General features: G+C 32.4%; 1 protein-coding gene across 1 annotated transcript; it reads right to left on the bottom strand.

Annotated features, from left to right (window-relative positions):
- Positions 1–552: 552 nt before the first annotated feature.
- Positions 553–27371, bottom strand: LOC106471813 (trimeric intracellular cation channel type 1B.1-like). Its single transcript, XM_022400419.1, has 7 exons — positions 27114–27371; positions 18887–19043; positions 13258–13442; positions 6529–6616; positions 5724–6059; positions 1237–2569; positions 553–1124 (listed from the first exon to the last, which is right to left on the bottom strand). Exons 1-5 carry the CDS (start codon positions 27232–27234, stop codon positions 5750–5752), a joined length of 861 nt encoding a protein of 286 aa, XP_022256127.1. The 5' UTR covers positions 27235–27371; the 3' UTR covers positions 553–1124; positions 1237–2569; positions 5724–5749.
- Positions 27372–27644: the final 273 nt, after the last annotated feature.

The raw sequence follows: 27644 nt of genomic DNA, 5'->3' as shown, positions 1-27644 counted from the left end.
TAGATTTTACTCTACAAAAAAAAAAAGCAAACTTTTGCAAAACAATAGTAAGTTTCTACAATGATGCTTGACATCTTTTAGAAACTTACTCTACTCCAATGGTTGAACGTAGAGCACTCAACTAAGTAATTATATAAAAATAAAAAGATCTTTTGGAAGAATAAGTTTTTCCAGTTTGTTTAAAAATCTTATAATTCATTTCTGATAAGTATTTAGCTTAAGGTTTCCAATTATTCATATTAAAGCCTCACATCTGTTTTGTGTTTTATATAAATACAACTAAAAGTACTTTTGTAAACAGTAGTAGAAAAATTTAAGTTTCTCCTAGAACCACATTTTAAACCTAGTTCATTAGAGTCTATCAGTTGTGGATTTTTTTTTGTTTATTAACAATGTTATAGTCTACTGAAATTTCCATTCAATTAAGAGATTTTTTAATACATTATGGAAGAAATATTTACTATGTAGGACCATGTTATAAAAAAATCACCCAAAACATTCATATATTCTTCGTCAATATATACTCTATGCTCTGAAGAAGAACAAACAAGATATAATTAGGAATTCTTTTAATGAGCAATTAAACACAGGAGATCCACATTCCTGTAAAATTACAGCACCAGAATGAAATTAGATAAAATGCTGAAAACACTCCCTACATTTTAAAAAACGTATATTTAATGAAAATTAACAGTCTCTCAAAGTTTCTTATTTTTGATACAGTTTGTGGCAAATTTCCTTTTTCACAAGTAAACAATATAAAATTGAATATAAATCAGGAGCAATTGCTAACAATAATGCTAATATAATATGGTTGATACTGAACAAAATGTAAAATTTACATACGTGCTTCCGAAAGTAAACTAATAATTCTAATTTTAAAATTTTTGTTCTTCAAGAACAAATTCACTTCAATTAGGCAAAACATTATATTGTGACAATCACTTTGACTAAAGGCAAAGATACTTAGGCTGACTGGAGGATAGGCAGCCAGTCAGTAGCATCCTACTAGCCATGCTGAGAGACTGTCACTTTTACAACACACCCACAGCTTAAAGTGCAAGGATTATTTTGCAGTACTGCACAGATTCAACTTGGCTCAACAGCTCTATCACTAGACCAACCTGCACCCTAAACTAATAATTCTAATTTTAAAATTTTTGTTCTTCAAGAACAAATTCACTTCAATTAGGCAAAACATTATATTGTGACAATCAGCTCTATCACTAGACCAACCTGCACCCTAAACTCATATTCAAGTAAAACTTAAAACAATGCTTTATGTTCAAAAAAGGTTTAGATGAAAGTCATAAAAACAAACGGAAATATATCACCAATTGATTTTTATGATGATGCTTGTCCACTAGTAACAAATTCTTAAAAAGGAGTATCATCTGGTTGAAGAAACAAATGTCAAAATAAAATTGTTTTCTGCTGTACACTATGACAGTAACATTTAAATATACATTTTGTTTTCACCATTAGTTACTAACTCGAAAGAGAAGATACCAAGGGTTATGTTTTAAAACTCGGCAGGATGTTTTCTCCCTTTTAAGTAAAAATCATACATTTAGACAATAACTTACACTGATTCCACTAGCATTATATTTTAAAAGCCACTAATCTACACACACTGTATATTTTTACACAACAACTTACTCATAGTTTTGAACACAAAGTACCAAAAATCTCACAAATTAAAGTAGTAACCATAAAAGATCTTCTGATTTTACTTTATGTAATGATTTTACTTTGTAAGAATGAATTACTGTAATTTTTTCTTTCATCTTCCAAATATGAATTTTGGTTGAAAAAAATTTGAATCCCAGTGCCATTCAATGCCACAATTATCACCGAGTTAGACTGGTTTCAGGGAAATTCCATCACCCATAAGTAGCCTGGACAGATTTTTTTTTCTTTCCCACATTCACAATTTTGGTGAAGAAAGAAAAAAATGACATTGTCTTAAAAGCTTGTTCACTGAATAATTAAGAAGAAAAAATCTGTAACATTAATGTTACATATTCTTCACATATAGGTTTTATAGTGATATGTAAAGGAAAACTTAAAACAGCATACACAAATAAGATAAAGTTAATATTAAGCTAAAAGTGTGTACTTTGAAATAACAAATTTAAAAATTCCTTCTCCATGCAACAAAAACCACAGGTGTCATAACTTTTGTTTGCTTTAACTTGCAGAATAAAATTTTTTACCTAAAAGTAACGTGTCCATCATTAGTTAGTAATTTTCTTTTGGCACCATGGAGTTTATATAGAACAGTGCTCTTACATTTAAATAATAAAACTTGCATACAATGTTTTTAAGACTAAGGTTTTCACGTGAGACATGCTATAAACCAATTGGTCAACAATAACAAAATACAATACTGAACATGTACATTTGGTAAAAGCTAAATATAAACGAACCAACCAACCATCTTGAGTGAGCGTGAAACATCAATACTTACTCCATTTTCAGCGAGACAATTTTTTTTTTTAATTTGGTAAAATTTAAACTGAGGACAGTTGAAACACACATTTTCACAGACTAGCCATGTCTTAGTAATCTAAGTAAAGGAGAAAGGAAAATCAACTTTAAGTCTACTCACAATCATAAAAATGAAAAAATTACACATAGTATTATTATACTGGATAGACAACACAAGTTATTCATTTAACACCAGTATTTTGTGAAGTGTAATGAAATTTTCTATATGTAAATTTTCTATATGTAAATTCCAAAGACTTGGTAAATTAGCAAATTAAGAGTTAACAATCTGTAATAGACATGGATCTCAAACTTTCAACCTTATACAAGTTTTGAGAAAGATTTTTTCCAGTATTTGTTCACTAATGAAATAAATATAGTGTACTATGAAATTACTTTGGAGCATGCTTTATTCAAAAACATGATACTTCCTCACCACTAAATGTCTTGTTTGTTATTATATAATAAATTACTTCACTAAAACCTGATACTTCCTAACCATTAAATGTCTTATCATATAATAAACTATTTCATAAAATATTAAAACTTAATACTTCCTAACCACTAAATATCTTATTATCATATAATAAACTACATCATAAAATATTGAAACTTGATACTTCCTAACCACTGATTGTCTTATCATCATATAATAAACTATTTCATAAAATGTTAAAACCTGATACTTCCTAACCATTAAATGTCTTATCATATAATAAACTATTTCATTAAAACTTGATACTTCCTAACCACTGTATGTCTTATCATATAATAAACTATTTCATAAAATATTAAAACTTAATACTTCCTAACCACTGAATGTCTTATTATCATATAATAAACTACTTCATAAAATATTAAAACCTGATACTTCCTAACCATTGAATGTCTTATCATATAATAAACTATTTCATTAAAACTTGATACTTCCTTATCATCATATAATAAACTATTTCATAAAATATTAAAACCTGATACTTCCTAACCACTGAACATCTTATCATCATATAATAAACTATTTCATAAAATATTAAAACTTAATACTTCCTAACCACTGAACATCTTATCATCATATAATAAACTATTTCATAAAATATTAAAACTTAATACTTCCTAACCACTGAACATCTTATCATATAATAAACTATTTCATAAAATATTAAAACTTAATATTTCCTAGCCACTGAATGTCTTGTATATATAAGACATAATAATTTGTAAGTATAATGAAAAAATTTAATACATACTACATGTTTCTACAAAGCACTGAACTGTCTTCTTCAGTTACGATACAAATCCAAACAAAGAGGTTTATACACACTATAATATTATATTATAATATAAAGGTTTATAATGTGTCTAGGGACTACGTGTAATAGGATGTAACAACAGGGTGTTACCATGTGATGACAAAATATGTGTCAGAATTATTAACTAGAGGGAGGGAAAGCTAAGTGAATAAATTTTACCATATTCTGTTAATGTTACTAAGGCTATTGTCTCGGTTTAAAGATAAAAACACCTGTTTAAGCATTGAAAATGGGAATTTTTAGTTCCAATTAATAATGAATAGTTACTTTGAAAAGTATGCTTTATTTTAATAAATTAGTCCCTAATATAACTGGAAGAATTAAACTGTTCTTTAACTTCTGACATGTAAAATATTTTAACTAAAAATTGCAAATCACATGGTTAGCATGCAGCTCACATTAGGGTATCAAATTACAGAATGCACAAATTACTCACAAAAGTACCTCACAAAAATTATTATTATTATTTATTTTTCTTTAACTAACCTAAAAAGTCTTAAATTTTAGTTACTTTTATAACAAGAAATAAAGTACTTACCTTTGCTGTTGACGAAACATAACCCTACTTTTTTATACTAATGGTACTACTGCATTAAATGATTTTTATTTAATTAAATATTGCATCAAAGAATATAGAGTAATATTATTCTGTTTTTCTAACTGTGCGACAAAGGCCGTTAAAAATTCAGCTAAGCTCTTGATGTGTTTCCCATGTGAATAAAATTTGACCTGGAAGAAAAACAGACAATTTTCTGTACAGAAAACAACATAATGTAATACATCATTTGACAGAGAAAAGCTTTGGCTTTCTATTGATTAAAAATAATAGAGTCTTAAATGTCATAGTGAACTGTTGGCAAGTTCTGAAAGAGAGGATGTGACAGGTGAGCATGACAAGAGCGTTCTCATTTTCTATTTTATTGTTCTGTAACTAAATAAGACTGAAGGCTATGAAAATCAAGCTTTACCTGAGTGATTACAACATTATAATGAGTAATTTATGTTAAATTTCATACTTCTCGAGGGGTAGTAAATAAATTAGAGAAGAAGAGACGCCTAGAGATTAAATGTCACAATTCTCACACTAGAGGAAATTGAGGATTTAAAAAAAATATTTCCTCATAAAATTAAGAACTTAAAACTTGAATAATAGTAAACTTTGATTTATTAACTACAGTCTGTTTATTCATATACATTAATAATAAAGAAGTTTAATTAAATTTTGAATGTAACTCTATGAAAGGTTGTAACCTGCACACTTTGACCTACCCGAAGTTAATGGGTTAATCATGTGGTACTTTCATGTGGTTTTATTTTTGTGCAATTTATTGTCATTGACAAAATCTGTTAAAAATTGATGGTGGACAGCTGTATACGTACTGTTTCCTGTTTAGTTTGTTACGAAACAAAGTTGGAAGCACAGTAGTTGTGCTTGCCTTGCATATGGGGTATTTTCTGGTGCATATTCGGTACCCAGGGAGTTATATCTCACACGTCCTGACAAATTCTCATGCATAAGGGACCCAGGAGTTCGGATTAACTAGAACCCTGTATTACCCTGAAAAATTGGAGCAATGTTAAAAGTTTGATTAATTACAGACATAACAGCACCCTAAAAAGTTATAGTAATTCAAAATCTTTCATGGCTGTGAAATGTGTGAGAGGAAATGATCAACTATATAACAAGTGCTTGTGATTTAAACATGTTTAACAGTAGTATGAAAACATGCTACTATTTTAAGTACATAAGAAAATGTGCAATGTATGGAAATTTTCAAATATAAAAACACAAACAACTGTAGCCAATTTATTTGACAAGACAAAAATGTCAACAAAATTTACTATACAATGATTAAGAAAAGTAATTAAATCTATTAAGCTTAAAAAAGCATACTTTTTCTAATTACCTTACTCACTTCTCACCTTTGACTAGTTTCAACAGGCTTTACTTAATCCTTCTTTCTTCCAGATTCAGTTTTTCCATTTTTGGTGGAATCAACTTTTATAGGTGTGTGCTCTCCTTTTGCAGTAGGAACTGCATGACCCAAAGCATCCCATATACCACCCATAAAGACAGCACAGAAGAGATTTTCAAAAGGTACAAAAGGATCGTGAATGCCCAGAAGAACAGAAGACAGTTTAAAATAAACAAAAAAGATGGCAATTCCAAAGTAAACAAGAGAAGACGGCGCAGAAATCAGATTTGTTTTTTTATTCAGCACAAAAATGAAGGATGCAGCTGCACAAGCTTTGGTAGGACTAAAAAAGAAATTGTATACATCTTTAACACGAGGATAAAAACTGATAACATTGAAAATAAACTCTTATTACAGGTATTACCAAATTAATTATTTGATCAATCATAATGAGTGGGTAAAAGTAGGATGCTTTAAAAAAAAACGTTTTTTTAAGTTATGTGAAACAATTTTCAACATCATTATGAGCCATATTATTCATCTTCATGGAAAAACAAGTATTTGGATTATATACATAAGATATTAAAGTTTCCATTATCTTAGCTGTTCTTTATTAATAGACTAAAACAATTATTGTTTGACAACAAACACATCTGATTTTAATAATTATTTCAGGCTTTGATGTAAGTGCTGAAGGATGAAAAAGAAAAACTAAGAAATATGAAGAAAAGGAGTTTATTGAAAAATAAAGATAATAACAATGTTTAACTAATTATTTTCTGTATAAGAAAAAACAAAGATATCTCACTCACAAGCTTGGTTGCATGAATTCAACAGCTGATGGGGTCCATACACCTCTAAACAACCTTTCCAGTAATTTCAAGATAGCTCCTCCATTTCCTATTAACAATACATAGGGTATTAAAAAAACATTAAAAATAATATATTTTGCTCTAACTTGTACAAAAAAAAAACTTATCATTACTCACGAAGCTTTATTTCACACAAAAGTAACTGTACATGTACAACATATACAATCATATAAACTAAAACAAACAAAAAACAATTACAGAGAAAATAGTAAACTGATGCTAAGAGAAATGTATTAAACAGTTAATATTAAGAATTGATAAGAAAATTAAAAAATCCCAAGTAAACAAAATCTAAATAGAATTATTATCTGATCTATTTGAGAAGTAAATGAGTCCATAATTTAGTTACGAATATAATGCCTCATGTTGTAAAGAAGAAACATTTATAACATACTTCTATTATTATGCTTTTAAAACTACTGAGGACCTTTCAGATGTCCAGTGCAAATCTGCTCATCAAGTTTCAAAATTTAAGTAAAAATAACAATTGTAAAACTCTGTATCAACAATGTTTAACTCACTAATATTTTAGAATTGATATTTTGTTACAATCACTTAGTGTAATGTGCTAGAAAAAATTCCAACTTACATTTCTACATAGCTTTGTAGCCTATAGATAACACACTTAAAGATTCAAAATTTCTGCCAATCAAAAAGAATTAGCTTTTATTTGCTAAGAAATTATAATTCCTTGATACTATAAATATCCATGTGTTGTTTCTTATATGATTTTCTTTCCATTTTACTGATTTTATACATAGTCTCTTGTTCACACCATTTTTTGACCTCACATCATGCAATCTGCACAACTACCAATGAAGTTCAGCTTTGAGAATAGCTACAGTCAAAGTTCAAATACCAACTGGATAGAGTAAATTATACACTATTTATAGAGCTACAGTCAAAGTTCAAATACCACTGGATAGAGTATAAACTATTTATAGAGCCACAGTCAAAGTTCAAATACCACTGGATAGAGTAAATTATAAACTATTTATAGAGCTACAGTCAAAGTTCAAATACCACTGGATAGAGTAAATTATAAACTATTTATAAAGCTACAGTCAAAGTTCAAATACCACTGGATAGAGTAAATTATACACTATTTATAGAGCTACAGTCAAAGTTCAAATACCACTGGATAGAGTAAATTATAAACTATTTATATGAATATGAGAAATAATATAAAGTTTTGAGGAAAACTGACCTAACTATGAAGAACAAAAGAATCTAATGTGAAGTTAAAGACTTAAAAACAAACTACAGGTATACAAATTTTTATGTTTCTTTAGATGTTATTTTCATGTTATATTATAATTTTTTGAAAGCTATGCACATTTTCTTTTATGACATGATATCAGTTAAGTTTAATAAGACTTAGCAAGTACAGTGGGTGATAGCAAAACATTCAGCTGACTCAAATCCATATTTATTAATAGTGTTAAGTTTATTATATTCAAACAGTGAAAATAAATAAAAGAGATTATTATTTACTGAAAAGAAACAGACCTGATGACATTTTGCAATGTATGGTTACTGATAAATATATATCAGTTTATGTGGTATTTTTTATGATTTATAGCTGGAAGTGATTACTACTGCACAGGAAAACACAGTATCAAAAGTAATAATACGTTAATTAAAATCAAGTTGAAACTGATTGATATACAAGATGCAACTTAATGATCTACAATGAAAAAACAAAAATTAAAATCTAGGATAAAATGAAGCATTTTTAATGTTTTTAAAAAAATGTTTCTCGCAATAAAGTTTTCATAATTAACGATATAAAAAATTAACTCTCTCCATATGGGCTCGGTCAATTTGACCAACCATGTGACCTTTCTGTACTCGTATAGTTTTTATAGATTTGATACTACTAACTTTTGATATAGTGTGTATATCTTCACAATATTTGGCAGTCTTTCAGTTAACATTATAAGTCTTTCACATACAAAAAATCATATTTTTAGTGAAATAAGTTTAATAAAATAAAATAAAGATTTGTCTATGAATATATAGAGTATTTGTTTTGAATAGAATGTGTTCAATGTAATTTTCATGTTAAGATTAAAAATACTTTTCTTCATCTCAAATTTCATTTGTGTAATCTCTAAAACCTCTTAAATACATTTCAAATGTTTGTTTACACTAAAACTTTATATTTTATCTGTTGTTTTCTCTACCCTACCTCTACACAAGGCTGGTCAATTTGATTGATCTCGTAACTACCAAAAAATAAAAAATAAATAGATAAATCTAAATTACCGACTTTTCTTTCTAGAATGACTTTAAATTTGTTTATCCTAAGTAGCTTTAAACTCGTAACAGTATACATCTATTTATAATTAAATTTTATTGTTTTATTGCCCTTTGAACCATGTCTAACAACTATTCGCACCATTACAAGTTGTAAATAACTTGGGGAACGTGCAGCTCACATTATGCTATCAAATTATGTTACTCACGAGGTGCTCGTATGCATGCTCATGAAATATATATATATATAATATTATTATTATTGTTTATTTTACTTAATCTAACCTTAATTAACCTAGAGATCTCTATCTTTACATTTTAGTTACTTTTATAATAATAAATAAAGAATAAACATGAAAAACAAGAAGTAAAGTACTTACCCAAGTATTCTTTTTTGCTGTTGACTATCGATGATATTTAACCCTACTTTTGTATACTAATGGTAATAGTTCATTAAATAATTTTTATTTAATTAAATAATGCACCAAAGAACATAGACTAATAACACAGAAAAAGTAGATAATTTCCTCTAACAATCACAATTTTTCTGGCTTTCTAACTATGTGACAAGAGCTGTTACAAATGCATCCAAGCTAGTTATATTAGAAGTGAAATTGACTACTCTGTGTTCAGAACACAATGTAATAGAATATGTCATTTGATAGATGATTTTCTATTGGTTATAAATAATATAGTATCAAACTTAAGAGAGAACCATTAACAAATCCTGAAAGAGAGGATGTGACAGATGGGTTTGGCAGGAGGGGTCTGATTTTCTATTTGATACCTCTGTAACCAAACAAAATTGAAGGCTATAAAAATTATGGTTTGTCTGAGCAGTGATGATTTTACAGTAAGTAATTTACATTTAATTTCATAGTTTCTGGTGGGGGATAAAATAAGAGATGAGAAGATACCTAGAGAAAATGTGTCACATGTGTCACACTAGGCGAAATTCAAGATTTTTTAAATATTGCTTTATAAAATTAAGAACTCAAACTTATATACTATTAAAATTTGGATTATTAGCTAAGATTTTATGCTATACTAATTGGTATAACATGAACAAAAAGTAGTTTAATAAAATTTTTAATTTAAGACCCTAAAACCTTGTGTCATGCACAGTAAAGGATACCTGGGGCGAGAGGGTTAACAGAAAAACTAAATCAAATTATACATATTTTTTGAAGCTGAAACTAATAATTTGATCTAAGTTTCATGCAATTTGTTTAAGTATTCCCACTGTGAGAATGAAAAAATTAATGGGTATTAATGACATATCTCTCGTCAGGAAAGGGTTAAATGGTGTAAAGTAGAAAAAACTGCCATAAGCGTTCATAATCAGTTTCCTAGATGGGAGTTAATCTAGAGTAGTACTGATGTAGCATTTTTAAAACATTATTTAATCAGCCTCTGATATCGTAAGAGTATTCTTACATACATTACTAATATGATACTCAAACTATTAATTTTAAAGTTTCAAAACATTTTTTTAAAGAATTATATAATAAGACTTATGAGTATGAGTCAGTCAAAGATATAATGCATTGCAAGTGGTGGAAAATATTTCAAGAATATATAACTAATAACATTATTTGGGCAATTTCAAATCAGTAAACTTAGTGTAAAAGATGACAAACTGAACACTACACAACTTTGTAATTTTTCACTGTACAGCAACATAACTGTCTAGTGTTAATAATTTAGTACTTACCATTTTGATACAGAAACATGTACAGTATTTTTTGAAGTGCTGTAAATAGGGCATTTAACTCTCTCACTATGGGCTCAGTCCCAGGAACTGACCTCATAACCATTTTATATTTGTTATAGTTTTTATACTATAACTTTTAATACAGTATGTGTATCTTCACAAATTTTTGGCAGCCTATTAGTAAAATTACAAGTCTTTTGTACAAAAAAAGATTTTTTAATGAAGTAATTTTACTAAAGATTTATCACTGAATAGATATAGTATTTCTAGATACTAGTCTAAGTGCTCAGTGATTTCCTTGTTAAGATTAAAAATACTTTTCTTTGTCTCAAAAACCTCAAAATTTATTTGCACAATTGCTAAAGCCTCTTAAGTGAATTTCAATCTTTATTTCAGTAAAACATTATATTTTATATGCTATATTTTCCACCCTAGCTTTATAGAAGGTTGGTCAGTTTGACTGACCTCGTAACCACCAAAACAAAAAATAGAAATAACTCTAAATTACCCTTTTTTTCTTTCTAGAATGACTTCAAATTGTAATAAGAAACTACATTTGTTTATCCTATATAGCTTTACACTCATTACAGTAAATTTTATTGTTTTATTGCTCTTTGAACCCTGTCTAATTACTATTCTCACCATTATAAGTTGTATATCACTTGGTAGCATGCAGCTAACATTAGATTATCAAGTTACATTATGCACGAGTTGCTCACAAGCATACCCAGTGAAACAATTTTATTATATTATTATTATTTACTTCGCCTAATCTAACCTTAAATAACATAAAAAGTTTCCAATTTTTACATTTTAGCTACTTTTATAATAACAGATAAAGAATACACATGAAAAACAAGAAATCAAGTACTTACCTGGGTCTTTATTTTTGGCTGTCAACTGTTGATGATACTTAACCCTACATTTTTATACTAATGATACTACTGCACTAAATAATTTTTATTGAATTAAATAATACACCAAAGAACAGAAATTAATAGTAAGTGAAAAACAGATAATGTCCCATACATATCACAATTTTTCTAGCTTTCTAATTATCCAAAAAGAACCAATAGGAATTCAGCTAATCCCACCAATATGTTTCCTGTGGGAACAAAGGTTGAACTGGAAGAGAAACTGACTATTCTCTGTACAGAAAACAATGTAATGTAATATGTCATTTGTTACACAAAAGCCTTCGCTTTCTATTGGTTATAAATACTATAGTACTGAACATCAGAGAGAACTATTGGCAATTCCTAAAAGAGAGGATGTGACAGATGGGTGTGGCAAGCCAGGTCTGGTTGTTTATTTCATGGATCTGAAACCAAATAAGATTGAAGGCTGTGAAAATTATGATTTGCCTGAGTAATGATGATATTATAGTAAGTAATTTATGTTAAATTTTGTACTTCAGAATAGAGCAATGAAATTAGCCCATAGACTCCTAAATTATAGCCCACCAGAGTATCTGAACTCACTCTCAATCATACCACCCACGAAAGAATGCCTATTTAGGCTAGCAACACCTTCATTACAAACACACGCACCAACGTATCTCCCAAACAAAAGATTTATCCCAAATCGTAGCCTCCTGGATCACTTACATATCTTCTTTTAACTTGACCAAGAATCTTAATAACATGGTTACAAAAGTCACTTGAAGTATATATATGACCTTGTTTGTTGCTTATTAACCAAGTTATTTCCTTTTCAGCCATGAGTCAAGAGCATTGGGCAGGTAGATTAATCGGCACCTGCCCAGTGAAAGTGGATTTTTCTCAGGGTACTCCCATTCCCTCCCCCTCAGCAAAATTTTTACCTTTAAATTTGGGATCCTGTGATCCCAGCCCTGAAAAGGTGCCCATTCCAAGTTAATGATCAACGATTATATGATTAAATTTCCAATTTGTGTTAAATCTTAATTTTCTTCTAGTTGAAAATTTTATACATGACTTTTATTCAGGAACTCTCTGTTTTTGTCACAGCCTTGGTCCTCCAAGCCAGTCACTTATCCTGTCTTTGCCTGTTACTCGTTCACTTATCTTTCAGCTTTCACACCTTTCCATCATGTTTCCGATCCCTAACTTCCTGCTTTCAGTTTTCACAGCTCTCCCAGATGTCATGGGGCTCTCAATTAGTCATGCTTTGTACATACCTGTGCCATGTAAATTTATCAACAATCCGTGAGCTTAATGTTCATACCTCATTGTTCAAACTCAGTATGCTATATAAAGTTTTATTCATTCTAGTAAATTTTCCGAATTTACCTTAGAATATCTCTTAATTCCACTAGTGGGGTGAAGAGAAACATAAGTTTCTGAGTTGACTAATACGCCCTTTATTAGATTTTAAAACCATAATAACTGTCAAGTGGATATGATACGATGTCTGTCATATCCAAGCCAGCCTGAAGAGTCTTTGTATTGGTTATTGACACAAAAATATTCCAGAAACAAAACAACTTACAAATAACATATTTGACAAACCTACAAGAATATAAACTGTTAATACTTTTTTTTTGTCCTTTTCTTATAAAAAATAAAAAGAAGAAAAGAAAAAATCATAAAACTTATTTTCCTGTTTACAAACAAAAAATGTTATGCTCAGACATACTAAACAAGAAGAACATTCTACCTCCAATCGTAAAAATTTTAATAATTTTTAGATATTGGTAAAAATAAGTTTCTACCAACCTTTAACTATTCCTGCAATGATCATGATCAGATATCCAGTAGGGTATAACATGGCAGCGTGTGCTACACCATCATGGACTTTTTTACACCTGTACACCTCCTTCACTGCAGCTAACACCAATTTCACAGGCAGGAACTTGCACACCTTATAAGGCAAGTCAAGGGGGGAGTAGAACATTAAGTACCTAAAAATTAATCAATTTTAAAATCACATACCTCCATTTGTTCTGTTAGACTTTTACATTATACCCCAAAACATTGACAAACACACAAAAAACCTGAACTTTATATATCTATTCTTTTTACATATAGGCCTAATGGAATAAACATTTAACCTTACAATTCATTGTTCAGAAAATTAATTTTGTTAACTACTTATACATAAAGATGACTAATAGAATCAAATACATTGCAATTCAAAATAAGTTAACTTCATCAATAACACAAATTCTGTAATATTTCCAGGAAATGATGATAGTTATAAATTTCCTACACTGAAAATGTATTTCTGATAGGTACTTACCTTCTTTCATATAAATAGCTATTCTTGTTCAGTGCTGCCCTCTATATGCAAACAATTTTTTTTAAGAATGCTGTAAACGTTCTACCTCCCTTCCTTGGAATTGACTGTTTCCAATGCATCTCTCATGCATCAACCCCCCACCAATAAGAGTGTGACATATCCTCTTGACGCATGTGACTCCCTCTATTCAATTCTACTTAAGTATCACTTCAAGTTTTGGCAGAAAATGGAAGCACTGGTTTTCAGTGAGGAGGAAGGGTGGGAAGTGTGAGCGGAGGTAAGTACCTATCATAAATACATTTTCAGTATAGGAAAATTATAACTTCTGATATGGCACATTACTCCGCTCACATAGTAGCTAGAATCCAACATTGAATAATTAGAGGGATTGGTGTGAGGGAAAGAAAGAAGCATCCTTTGAAAGAGTCAGAAGGACACTCCTAAAATGAGACAGTCAGATTCTAAGATCTGCTGTGGGGAACTGCACCACTTCTGAACCAGGTATACTCTTGACCCATCATAGAAAGATGTCAAATATATGGGTGGAAAACAGAGAGAACTATGGCCGGAAAGTGATTTGAACAATGCAATATTTATGAAACTCAATCCCAGAAATTATAAAAGTGGGTGAAATGAAAAGGTTGTGCCCCTAGGTGTAGAGTGGCTGGGGCGCGACGGACCATACATGGCAAATCAACTACATCCAAAACCCATGCCGCTGGGAACCGACATCAACATGGGAGTGGGGTGAGGTTTATACCAGTGGCAAGTCAACTAAAATCCCAAACCCAAGTGGGAGTAGGAAAGAGGATCATACTGTCTTTACCTCAAGTTCATGAGACCAGAGGGAATCTAGTACCCCCACTCCCCGACTCATTGATAGCCTGATTCGGGAACCCAACATCCAATATCGAAAAGATGTCTGCGTAATGTAAAAAAAGTGAAATTGACCAGAACCACCACAAGCACTGTAACATCCTTGGAATAATAAGCATTGAGGGATAGCAGAAGGGAAAGAACCATAATAATCCACAAGTACTTCCACCATGACCCACAACACTGATGAAGAAGAAATAAGGGAGGAATATAGACACCTGTAATACATGTGCAAGGTCTTAGGCTGATTGGTTCTACTCTAAATCCAAAACCTTGCCACTGGGAACCGACATCTACTTGGGAAGTAGTAGGGATCCCAATCGAAGGGGTGAATTGCAATTTTGATTTCACACTCCCATTTGTTATTGTGTGTCATATTGGAGGATATCACTTCACCTACACCAGCAGAGCATCACTGCCCTACTTTCAACTGAATGGTTTTATAATCATTTATATATATTATTTGTATTTCATTATCACATACAGGAGGATGCCTCCATGGTCCACAACCCCAGCAGCTTGGAACTGGAAAGCAGTAAGGACTCTCAAGGTCATCCAGATCCCATTGAGAAGAAACGTGGAAAATGGTAAAAAACATAAAAGTCAAGAAAAAAATATACCACATGAGCCACTAAAATGTAAGTTAATAAAATCGATCCAGAACAAAAGAAACAAATCGAGCCGAAACAGCTGAGAAGAACCAAAGCAGTGCTGGCCAGGAAAGATCAATCAGAAAGACCTAAACCGAAGTGACATGGATGCACACAAATTTTTCGGGAAGAAGACTAATAGAATGAGAAGAAACTAATATGAACCTGCCTGAACTTGATGACAGTCAAAGCAAGAGGATGATGAACCACAGAACAAAAAGAGAAGAGATAACTAAGTGGGAAAAGATTCAAAACTTCAAGTGGAAGAGTATCCCACAAGAGGTAGAGCCACCAAAATTTAAGAGGATTGAAAGATCACTCCATGGAAGATGTCAGAATTGTAAATTCAATTAGCAACAAGGACAAAGCATGTGGAACACAATCCTCCAGGAGACACAAGTCAGGCACGAGGGTTAAATGTCAAATCCTGTTTACCTCAAAGGGAATTAGAAGGCGAGTGATGTAAGCCATCACTTTCAACACGGTGAAATGAACAGGATCAGTCAAATTAGACAAAAAAAAAAGTGTGAACTGAAGCACCTTGTACTAGCAGAAGTCCCTGTATGTGAAGGGGATAAAACCTTTCAACTGGACACCACTATCCTGAAGTCTCCTACTGACAGAATAACAGACCCCACCTTTGGAGATGAGCATCAGAGAAGAGAAACAATCCAGAAGAGGGGGAGGAAACAGTAAACCCAAAGTCATGGGGGATATGTTGAACTGTCAATGCATACGGATGAAGAGGGAAGGATGAAAATGAGGAGAAAAACCCTTAGTAAAGGCTCTGATAACTGAAAACACCTTCAAATACATTCAAAGAAGAGAATGGATATTCTCGAAGGAGGGGGGTGTTTAAAAATACACACCCCAAAGAGACTTGAATGTGAGGAATGCAACAAGAAAAACTTATCCAACTGGAAAAACCAACTATCTGAGACTACTAGGGAAGGAGCAGAAGACTACCTCCATTCAAAATGAGCTAACTAAAGCCAGACATCCAATGAATAATGTAGGTAAAATTCCCCAAATGTTTAAGTTGAGGAAAATGCAAACTGCCCCACAAAAGATATATGGAACCAAACAAAGTCCAAAGGTCAAGACACAAAAAGGTACCTAATCACATGGTGAAAAACATCGAAGATAAAAACATATACCATATGCATTCTCAGTCCTGCAGCAACATTCTACCCAAATGTGATAAAGATGATATATTAAACCAGGGAAGACCTATAAAATGATTAAAGTGGAACCGATCAATCTAGATATCCAATCAGCATTGAACAAACAAGACGAATAAAGAAAACTCATTGGTAACAGAGGTAAAAGACAGGCAGGTACCGAACAAATAAAATGAAAAATAGATAATAATATCTCAGAATAAAACAAAATTGAATATAGCATCACAGATATCCCACGTGCTGCTAAATGTACAGGAGTAGCAAAAAAAATTGACCAAAGGAGAAAAAGAACTGACCGTAAGACCCAATTAGCAGTGTATGGAAAACAAACAGCAGTGTCCCACCACAGAAGATCCTAAAAGCAAAGAAGCCACATATGAAGGGAACGAACTGAAGATGACAAACATCACAACATGAAAGGAAGAAGTATCCCATGATAATCCCTAAGTATAAGTGGAACACTGAAGAAAGAAGATGGAAGGTAAACATTAACTCTAGGAGTGTCAATAGGTGAAAATGAAGCTAAGAAAAAACTAGGTGGGGAATAAAATGGATAGGATTAACAAAGATGCAACTGACATAAATCAGAAAGAAAATCTGCCTGATGGTAAGCTAAGGCAAAAAGAATTAAAACCTGTATAGGGTGAGGCTTGCAAGTACCCAATCTCAAAAGAGAGACAAAAAGATCATCGTAAAACAATGTCTTGAGAAGTGGAATATACAGAGAAAATAACTTAGATAGGCCTGGCATATTCTGCAGTAGAGGCCTAGAGGACCTTCATGAGAAGGTGGAGGAAAACTGACAAAAACTAGGTCATCTGAAAATGGGTTCTGCCATTATAGGAAGAAGACGAGCAATATTGGGAGCAGGTAGGGTGGGCCCCAGTCCCCATGGACCCTCATAAACAAAATTAATGGTAGGAAGTATAAGTTATAAATTAAATGAAACCAATTGTAAGAAGTATAAACTATAAAGAAAGATGAAAGTAAAGTAATCATCATAGTGGAAATGGCAAGAAATTGTGTAGCGAAATAAACATATGTATGTAATGTTATGTGTTGAAAAAAATATATTTAACCTAATTATTGATTAACCTGTAAACAGAACCACAGGTAAACTGAAAATAACAGTTATTTATTAAGCCTAATTGAACAAGATATTTAACAAATGATTGATTAATTGATTAACCCGGAAGCAGAACTACAGGTAAACAGAAAATAACAAACACTGGTGAACCCTAATTGAAAAATACAAAAAAAGGATATCACTAAGCACTAAGATAAAAACTTAACCAAACAATAAGTAGGTACAATATTAGGAGAAGTTTGTGTATACCCCGGCTCAAAGGTTTCACACAAACCAGGTGAATAAGAAGAAGGATAAGAGAGTGAAATAATAACGAAAATGAAATAGAAGTGACTCGACTGGAAGTGATGTTCCTACGGCAAAACCAGGAGGTATGAAAAGGCGATTAAAGTCATTGTCCTCATTCTCCCCTCAAACTGTAGGGAAGGGATACCTTAAGAATGGACATGGACTGAAGGCCAAGGCTTCATGATGGATCCCAAAAACTGCTGAACAATAGCCATCACATCTTTTTCACTCAGCAAGCCACACAGTCAAAACATAACCTGTGTGAATAAATTTTTCATTCACACAGGTAGAAGAGGAAAACACATTGATTTTTGAATTAATTTTAAAGAAAGAGAATAAAAACTAAATTTTGTTAACAGTGGGAATCTCAGTAAGTTAAAGGAATGAAAACACATCTGCAGTGTTCAGTTCCAAGGAAAAGAAATGAAGATTCATGAGCCAAGTGCATAGGGGGAGTTAGTGCACATGGAAGTGTATTGCCCTCCTATTGGTGGAGGTCTTTTACCAAATGATGACATCATCATGCAGTTTACATAAAATCCCATGAATTTAGGTGCGAGTTGCCTAAAGGCTAGTAACATGTGGAGAAGATAGTTTAACTACGTGTGGAGCTGGGGTATCGTCTTGGAATACATCTTTCTCATGTATAATCTTCTTATATCAATTTTATATAGAGAATTAGTTTAGCTTCTCCTGTGTTTTTAAAATCTTCATTCAAAAATGTGCTATTTTGATACATAAATGTGAATTAACTTGTTATGACACACAGTATACATTTCTGTGTACAAATTGTATGATACACGGCAGCAAACACAACCAGGTGTTCATGTAATTTGTCACATTTCATCACCATACCATGCAATATGTATTAAACCCACAACAGTACAATATTGCTGACTAAACTATAGTACATTTATTATTGTTAGGCCATCTAAAACACACCTAATGCATAATGAAATGAGGTACTTACTTGAAAATCTAATAAAAACAATTTTCTCATGATACATACACAAAGAACACCTACCAAACTCCTGTAGCAAGAAGAAGAGAATTGGAGTTCTTAAATGCCAAAAGTGCTGGTTCTCCCAAAAGAAAGTTACAAAGAATCGTACCCGCAAAAATAGACAACATACAAGACAGCCAGCAAGCCAAGGGATGCTTCCTTGAAAACATGTGAGATCCTGCAAAATAAATCAAAGTAATCTTACCGTTATTGTAAAAAATATGTTGTGAATAAATTTTAAATCAATCATAAAACTTAAACTTTTACTTATGCCATGAATCTGTTGTAAAACTATAAACTTTACATGTTGTTATTAAGGGATAAAGAAACTTAATCACAGATCACACCATAAATTCACAAAGTAATAAGAAATATTTTACTGTATATCTTTTGTTTCATTATAAAATTAATAATACTAGTATAAACATCAGTGATGTTAAGTAGAAAGAGGTAGACTTCTGTAAAGATTGATAACTTGATACTCATGTGAGAGCATGAATCATGGTTGTTAGAGCTCATACTTAACCTATTGACTGCCGATTCACTGTATAATGTACGCCTCTGGAAGTTGAATGTCAGTGTGCCATATAAGGTGTATGAACTGCAAAGATTCCGCACACGTTTAGAGTAGCCGTAGTCAATGGGTTAAAGCATGAACACTAATTTTTGTATTTCATAAAACATACTACAGGTGACACAAAAACTGAAGATTTTACATACACATTAAATACACATTATTTTACCTTTTAACTATTCAATGTTACTTTTTTTTGCTTCAAATTTATGACTAAATAATAACTTACAAGATCATTTTCATAGTCCTAACAATGAATATCAATAGAAAGACTTAAGCAGGATTAAATTCATGATACCTTAACTACTTTATAATACTATGATCAAAAACCTCAGCTAACTAACAAACCTACAAACACAAAAAAAGTTTAATTACAATGGATGATTTTTGACATGACTTAAGAAAAGGTCAGAATACTATTGATGTAAGTTTTTCTTTCCTATCTTCTAGCTAAGCAAGTAATGGTTAAATGTTGCAGGGATGGGCAAATGTGATCATAACCAACCAAGTACCTGCATACAAGTGGTTGGTGAGCCAATATGTGTAGTGTGGTTAGGGTGTGATCAGACTGCACAATGTCTGCTCACCTTGACTCTCTGGCTGCAGGGCACATTAGCTGTATGAGATAGCCCATACTACACTGACAGTGTCACTAATAAGGGTACATTAGCTGTATGAGAGATGGCAGTATCACTACTATCCTACTTCTCACCATATTATACTAAGCCCAATCACTGAGGGTCTCCATGGTCCACCATCTTAGCAGCTAGGAACTGGTAAGTGTTTCCTGGGGGAGGGGGGGGGATTCACGTTGGGGAGACAGTGCAATGGATGACTGCAAAACCTTATTTTTAAAAGCAGACAAGCACGAGCCAAACAAGAGGGTAGTCACTTCCCTGATGCCAGCTTTTTTTCCATGATAGTCCACGGAATTGGTACAGTTTGGATCAGACAATCGAGGTTTTGGGGAACAATCCACCTTTCAATGGGTACTAGCAGAGCCAGAGTGGATGGTTTCAGTGCTTTCTATTACCCCTGGCCCAATGCAGACATTGGGGAAAAAAAGAATACCCTGGGAAGCAACACTAACCACTTGGCAAGATCCTGGAGAAGAAGGATGAGAAAAGAAATAAGAAATTATACTTGCCTTTGTCAAAAAATGGTGGGTTGATTGAAGAATGGTGACCAGGGGAAATTGAAATCCTGTGAGAGACAAAACAGCCAGATGATGAAGATAATAAGCGATGAACATATGGGGAGTTGTCCACAAGCCTGCCTGGAGAATCTCATTCAAAGGCTTGAAAAGATGGGAAGCAAGAGAGTGAGACAGATGATGAAGCTGATGCAAAGAATTGTGATATAGCTTGCAAGTATCCATATCAAGAGAAGAATAAACCAACAGAAGGTGTTAATGGACCTATCCATTAAAGGTAAAAATAGAGAGGTCACTGGAAGAAGAGAGGTCCCAGGGTAAGAACAAATGATGGCAAGGATTCTGAAAGGGAGAGATCCATGATAAGTAACATTGAACAGTCCAACTAGGACATGGAGCCCATCTGGGTCTGAACAAACATATAAATGAAAGATAGAAAAAAAGGAGATAGGAGAGAGAGTACAGTTGCCTTATCTAGCAGCAGAAGTCTTATGACCAGTCTGGATGCAGGAGTAAATAACGTTTGTGGAAGAGGGTATGAGAAGCATCAATAGCATAGATATCCAAATGCCAGTGACCACAGGCAAGAAGGAGAAGGACATAAGTCTTCAGAAAAAGGTGGTACAAAGAGCAAGAAGCCAATAGTGTGAACAGGACACAGTTGGGACCATGTAACACCAGGTCAGCAAAGTAGGAAAACGTGGAAGAGAGTAGAGAGGCCAGGGAAGAAACACCCTGTGATACAAAAAAAGGGTGAAATGTAGTGTACAATGCTGCTGATAACAAGCAATGGTGAAGACCAACAAACCATGGTTGAACAGTCAAGTAAAAAAAGGTAGAAAGGTGGTTCACAGTAGGATAGCCAGGAAGAAAGGAGAAGCAAATGGACCAACAACAAAAGACCTACCACTGTCATTGGTAGAAAGACAAAATGAAAGGGCAATATGAATGTGACAAGAAAAAGGCTACATAACTGAAGAGTCCAGCTTAACAGGTGATGGACCAGACATATCCTACATATGAATATGGAGGGGAAATATCCCTTGATGAAAAAGCTATGTGTGAGGTTGAAGCATTAGAGAGATGACGTTCGGTTAAGGAAGGAGGTTTGGATGCTAACCAAAGAAGCAGAAGAAACCAAGGCTGAGCTGGCTAAAGAGAAGCCACCAGGAGGACTCGACAAGAAATGTTGCATATCAAAGCAAAGATCTGAGGGAGGAGTGAATAAGGAGGAAGGCATATATAAAAAGGTAAGACCAAGTCTGGCTAATAGCATCAACAGCCAGAGCTGAAGGATGAGAAATTAAGGACCAGAAGAGAGGAAGCTTGGAGTTGAGAGGGGTCGCAAAGGTGTCCATGAGAGGAGTGCCCAACCAAGAGTGAACCCAAAAAATGATTTAGGTGTGGAGAGACCACTTCATATGTAGTGCACAGTCTGGCTCAGAGAGGCAGTCTGCAAACAAGGTTCATAGCTCCCTGCACATGACAAGTGACAAGACAGATTTGATGGGAAAGAGCCCAGAAGAGGAGGTCCAATGCCACCAAACAAAGACTCCTGGAATGGGTTCCCTAGATGGTTGATGTTAAAAACAATCATGGCATTGTTGGAGTGGATCATGACCAAGTGATCCATCAGAAGAAGTAGAAAATAGGAACACTGGGAATTTAAGCACATCAATGTGGAGTGAACTATCATCCTGTGTATAAATGTCAGAAGTCATGTTGTCATTTAAATATATGCTCCAACCAGAGAGGGAAGCACCAGAGAAGAGATGGAGAACCACTCAGAGGTATGGTAAGGAAATGCAAGATGTCTAGCATGGTCTAGCAACCATGATAATTCCTTGAGTAAAGGAGAGGGGAGGTTTACAATCAAGGACAATAAATCCATAGAAGGAATCCACTGGTCTTGCAAGGTCCATTGGAAGAGGTGCATGTGTGTACATTCAAAAGAAATGAGGGGCTCCAGGGAAGCCAGAGGCCCCAAAGCAAAGGAATCTTTCAATGCTGAAGATAGATGGGGTCAGAGGGAAGAGAAAAGGAAATATAGAGAGAAAACTGTAAAAAAAGACTGTGGGGAAGAACATGAAAAACCCATCCATTGGCAGAAAACCAAGACCAATGGCTGGCAAAGAGAGAAGGCAGGTACCCACTGGACCCAACTTGAAAAGACAGTCACTGACAAGAAAAACAACAAACCAGCCATCAGGTAGCAGGAAGATGAAGAAATTAGGAAGGCCTAAAAACCTGAATGGGAATTGTAGAGGGAGACTGAACCAGTTGAGGAACAGGAATTGAAGGGCTAAGTTGAGAAAGAAAATTACAGTCAATTGAATTTTTGAATAAGTGATGTGTCAATCAAACACAGAAAATACAGAAGTAGAAAAGTTTAAATATAAACACATCTAAGTCTGTGGCAATTTCTAGTTGTGGATGACAACTAGTCTCTTTTTTTAATCTGGTCAAGATGACACACAGAAAGCATCCTAACATTTGATAATTATTTATATAAATATAATATGTATCTGTGTGTCAGTATGTATGATATATATCCATTTCTACAGATAGTTATATATGTAACTGAGGCTCTTTCTATATATACATGTACATATAGATATGTAAGAACATGCTTAAAAACAAGAGGGAATCCTCAATAGCCGCGGCACTTGAAATTCTTTTTAGGCAGGATTAGAGTAAATTAATCTACGAGACCTTTGTTTTCCTTTATATTAGCTATATTTTTGTGCACCAGCAATACCAAGCATGGGCCAAGCATATACCCAATTAGATTTTATTACTCATCAGGATCTCTACCAGCCTCTCCTCAAATTTAAATTCTTTTAGGCAAGATTAGAATAAATTAATCTATGAGACCTTGGGCGTGGTCAAGTACATCAATCGAAAGGGTTTGTCCTCCTGAGTCCAAAACTGTAATTAGATCTCATATCAGCCAAGAGATGACAGAGCTATGAGCTAAAAGTTTGTACTTGAAAAAACCAAAACTAGAGCAGTTCTATGAGCCACTATGCTGCAGCTAACAAGGTAACAGAAAGTTACTTGACCCATTAGTCTCTCTTTATCAGGTGAAGAAAGAACCAAAACATTCAATCCAAGTTAACTGTAACCATTCTTTTAAATGTATTTATCCACCAACAGTTTGATATGTAAATTTAAACTTAGTTATATTATATTTTAAAAAATTATGTCTTGTGTAACTGTTGTAATCCAAACCAAACTCTAGGGTCCACCTAATCTATATTGCTGTATCTTAGATATTTATTCTGCAGATTCTTATCATCAGGTAGAATCTATTTAATGAACTATATATATATGAAACTGCAATATATAACTAGGACTATCTTCATTGGGTCAACCACAAAATACAAGCTTATCAATAAGGAAGCACACCTAAGAAGATACAATTTTGATCTTGCATAATGAGATGGCATAGAGATAATAAAATATGATCTCCAGCAGTCTAGAGGACCTAATACTGTCATACATATAATACTTGGCAAAGTTTAAGCCCAACATGCTATATATATTGTTAGCTTGGTATACATTCTCCATACTTTCCAGTTTCAAGCTACTCTGGCAGAATTCCTTGCAAAACAGCCAACTATGACAAATACTTTTTTCTTAACCACTAACTTATCCAGGCCAAAACAATTTTTATCTTCTCCTTTGATGAAAAAAAAAAAATGTTTAACAGTTACTTACCTTCATTTAATTGACTTGTAGCTGTTATGTCTAAAATAATATTTAAGTAATAAAGACCATTAAACACTGATTACGTAGTGCTCCAGCACAAAATACCTGATAACTACAGTTCAAACCTGAAAACCTAAAACTTCCAGAGATAAAATCTCAAGAATCAATACACTTCTAACAACTTTTCCAAGTTATCCATAGTTGTAATGTATAACTTAGGTTAACAATAATATAATGAGAAAAACAAAATAAAAACATATTGCATAAACAACATCTTAGAAACGTTATTAAATATGTACAGATTATTTTAACTGAACGTTTCACTCAACTTAGTAGACTTTAAATTGTTGTCAGTTATTTTGAGTCCATTCCACAAAAATGTGGTGATATGTCCATGTTTCTTTGTACTGAAGATAATAACAGAATACAAATTTAAAAAAACAGGCTAGTCTCCAGTTATGCCAGTTTTATTTTTTTAACAGGGCAGTTAACTTATGGAACAAGTTGCTATCAGCAGTAGTAGTGGAGGCCACTGCTTTACAAAACTTTAAGAGAGTTATCACTAATTTCCTGGATGGTTTTAAACTTTTACTTTTCCTAAAGGTAAATGTGCAAGGAAGGCCTTCATGGACCCAATGACTCTTTATGTTAAGTTAGTAGTACTTCTACTCAAAAGCATTTCTACTGATTTAATGTTTGTGTTCTATTATTATTTAAGCAAAATACCCAAGGAATTAAATGCTGTACCAGATTTTAACTAAACAGGAATGTATGATAATGCCCTGCATACCAACTATACATTTTGGTACAGGATATTTAAATTCTTAAACTAGTTACTAAACACAAATTCTTTTAAAAGAAAGTAAAGTTTTTATTTTCCATGCATCTTTTAACTCTCGATTATAGTAAAAATTTAGAATAGTTGATATAAAGAAAGAATCAATGATTTTAAACTTTGATTTTGTAACAAAATATTATATTTTAAGTTGTACTGGGATAAAACTAAAATTTGTTAAATATATCCATGATAATTTCATTACCTGAAATACTTATTTTAATAATTCAAACCAGGTACCTTTTATAATATGATGTCACTCTTTTTAATGTATTAACTTATCTACCATGGTCCCCCCTACCCATAAAAAATGGTAAAAATATCAAAAGAAAATATGAATATAACCCTTTAGTGCTTCACATTCACAAGTATACATGTCAAACTTCCATCTGCCTGCTCTGTGAAATTAATGTGTGTATAGGAGATGGTAAGAGAGATTAGCTATCTTATACAAAACTCACTGTATGTTCAGCAAATTATTCTTATTATGTTTTAACTCAGTTATGTTAATTCATATATTATATTTTCACCACTTATTATACAATTTTGTTTTTAATTTAACTTGTTACTTATTATTTTTACTTTCACATTCATTAGTTTTGCCATACAATCCCTACTGTACTGTTATTTGACTATATTTAAACAGTAATGTTATTTATCACTGATGTTAAGCTTCTTTAAAGTGACACTGTCGGAGCTATTTAATGAGTTTTTAGTGGTCACTAGATGTTATTAAGAAGGATTGTACCAAATTCTGCACATATGTTCGTGTCACGCTTTGCAAGATGAGAGGAAATCTGTAACTGCAAAAAAACAAATTTTAAGTGTTTTTAAGTAAGTTATATTACATATTTTTTTGAAATGTTAGTTTCATTAGCAGTATTGATCAAGTTGTTTGAAATAAGATAATCTTATGAATTAAAATTTTTCATAACACATTTTTTATCATCTTGCATTGTTAACTTGGTGCATGGATTAATTATTAACCAAAACCTTCTAAAGTGGCCATACTATGTCAGTATGTGAGATCAAAAGTATTAAAGTGAGAGTACCCAACTAATGGATCAAATCATTATAAGTAAGAATGGTATATTAAATTAGTTTTATTCATTACTGCTGAGCTGGTTTTTAGTTGTGATCTATAAAGATAGCTTTGTTTTGATTAAAAGTTCTAATTATTTACAACACAGTGGCTAGATACTTGGCAGCCAGGAACTATCTTCCAAATACTAAACACCTAGCAGTCCAAAAATTTGAATATTGAGACCCACAGTAATATTAATAATAATGATGATGGTATATAATATTTGAAAGATTGTTTCTGGCTGCTGGGTATCTAGCCACTGCATACTTACAAAGTTCTGAAATAATTCAAACTAGTAGTTTTGTCTAGTTATAAAAATGAATTATCTTACAACACTGACTAGCTATCAACTCTAAACTATAATTTTAGTCCTTATACATCCAAATAAATAACTTATCTATACATATGATAATTACATTGTTAATAAAAACTTTGTGTGAAAGTAAAGTCTATAATAAATGTCAACCACATTATATCCTTGAAGTAGAAAATGTCAAGTGTTAACATAAGTTATAACTATTTTTTGTTTTGCATTTGTTGCCTTCTTTAACTTGTGACAGAAAAAAAACTTGTAGTGCATTTTACTTAGCAAAGTGATAAAGATATACAATGCTTTTAAATTAAATGTGCAATTTGCTAATGGTGTACGAATAGAGGTCCAACAGTAGCTAATTTATGGTGTTTCAAAATGTCTTACTCACACAAATAATATTATATTTATACAAGAATGTCAAGAGTATTTTTACTAATTTTATTATTTATTCAAATTACTAGCAGTATTTCTACTAACTAATACTATTTTTATGTAATACTACTATCACGAGGAGAGCTAGTTACTCTATATAACCTGGTTTTACCCTTGTGGCAGGCATTCTCACAAGTTTCACTTACCAGATGCTAAGTCTTCTTTCACATACATACATACTATTGCACAGTGAGCAGCCTCGAAATATGGAAACATTTTTAGCTTGGTAACTTCGTTTGCAAGTTCGAGGAATGCTTCGGGATCCATTTCGATAAATGCGTGTGTAGTTTTTCAAATATAAACTATTTACTTCCCACTATAACTATTATCTATATGTATAATACGTAATTAGTGTAAGAGACTTAGCATCTGAAATCTGAGACACAACACAAACACATTTAGTTTTGAGACGGTGTCACTTTTCCTCTTATAGAGGTCGCTTTTATTATATACTTTACTTTGTATATAACAGACATTATATTGTTGTAAGCTATATTTTCATTGTTTTGATATTGATTTTAAGATCACGTTATTTTATAAAAGTAGATCTAGAATACTGTTGCGTCATCGAGGTCACGTGAGTCGTGTGGCGCCACCTATTTTCTATGATCCTGTACCTTGGCGAATGCTCTAGTATTTACTAGATATAGGGTAGGCTGGTATATAAAAGAGGGTCA

This window comes from Limulus polyphemus, unplaced genomic scaffold (genome assembly GCF_000517525.1).
Source record: "Limulus polyphemus unplaced genomic scaffold, Limulus_polyphemus-2.1.2 Scaffold4875, whole genome shotgun sequence".
NCBI lineage: Eukaryota > Metazoa > Arthropoda > Merostomata > Xiphosura > Limulidae > Limulus > Limulus polyphemus.
This window is presented reverse-complemented; position numbering and strand designations above follow the sequence as displayed.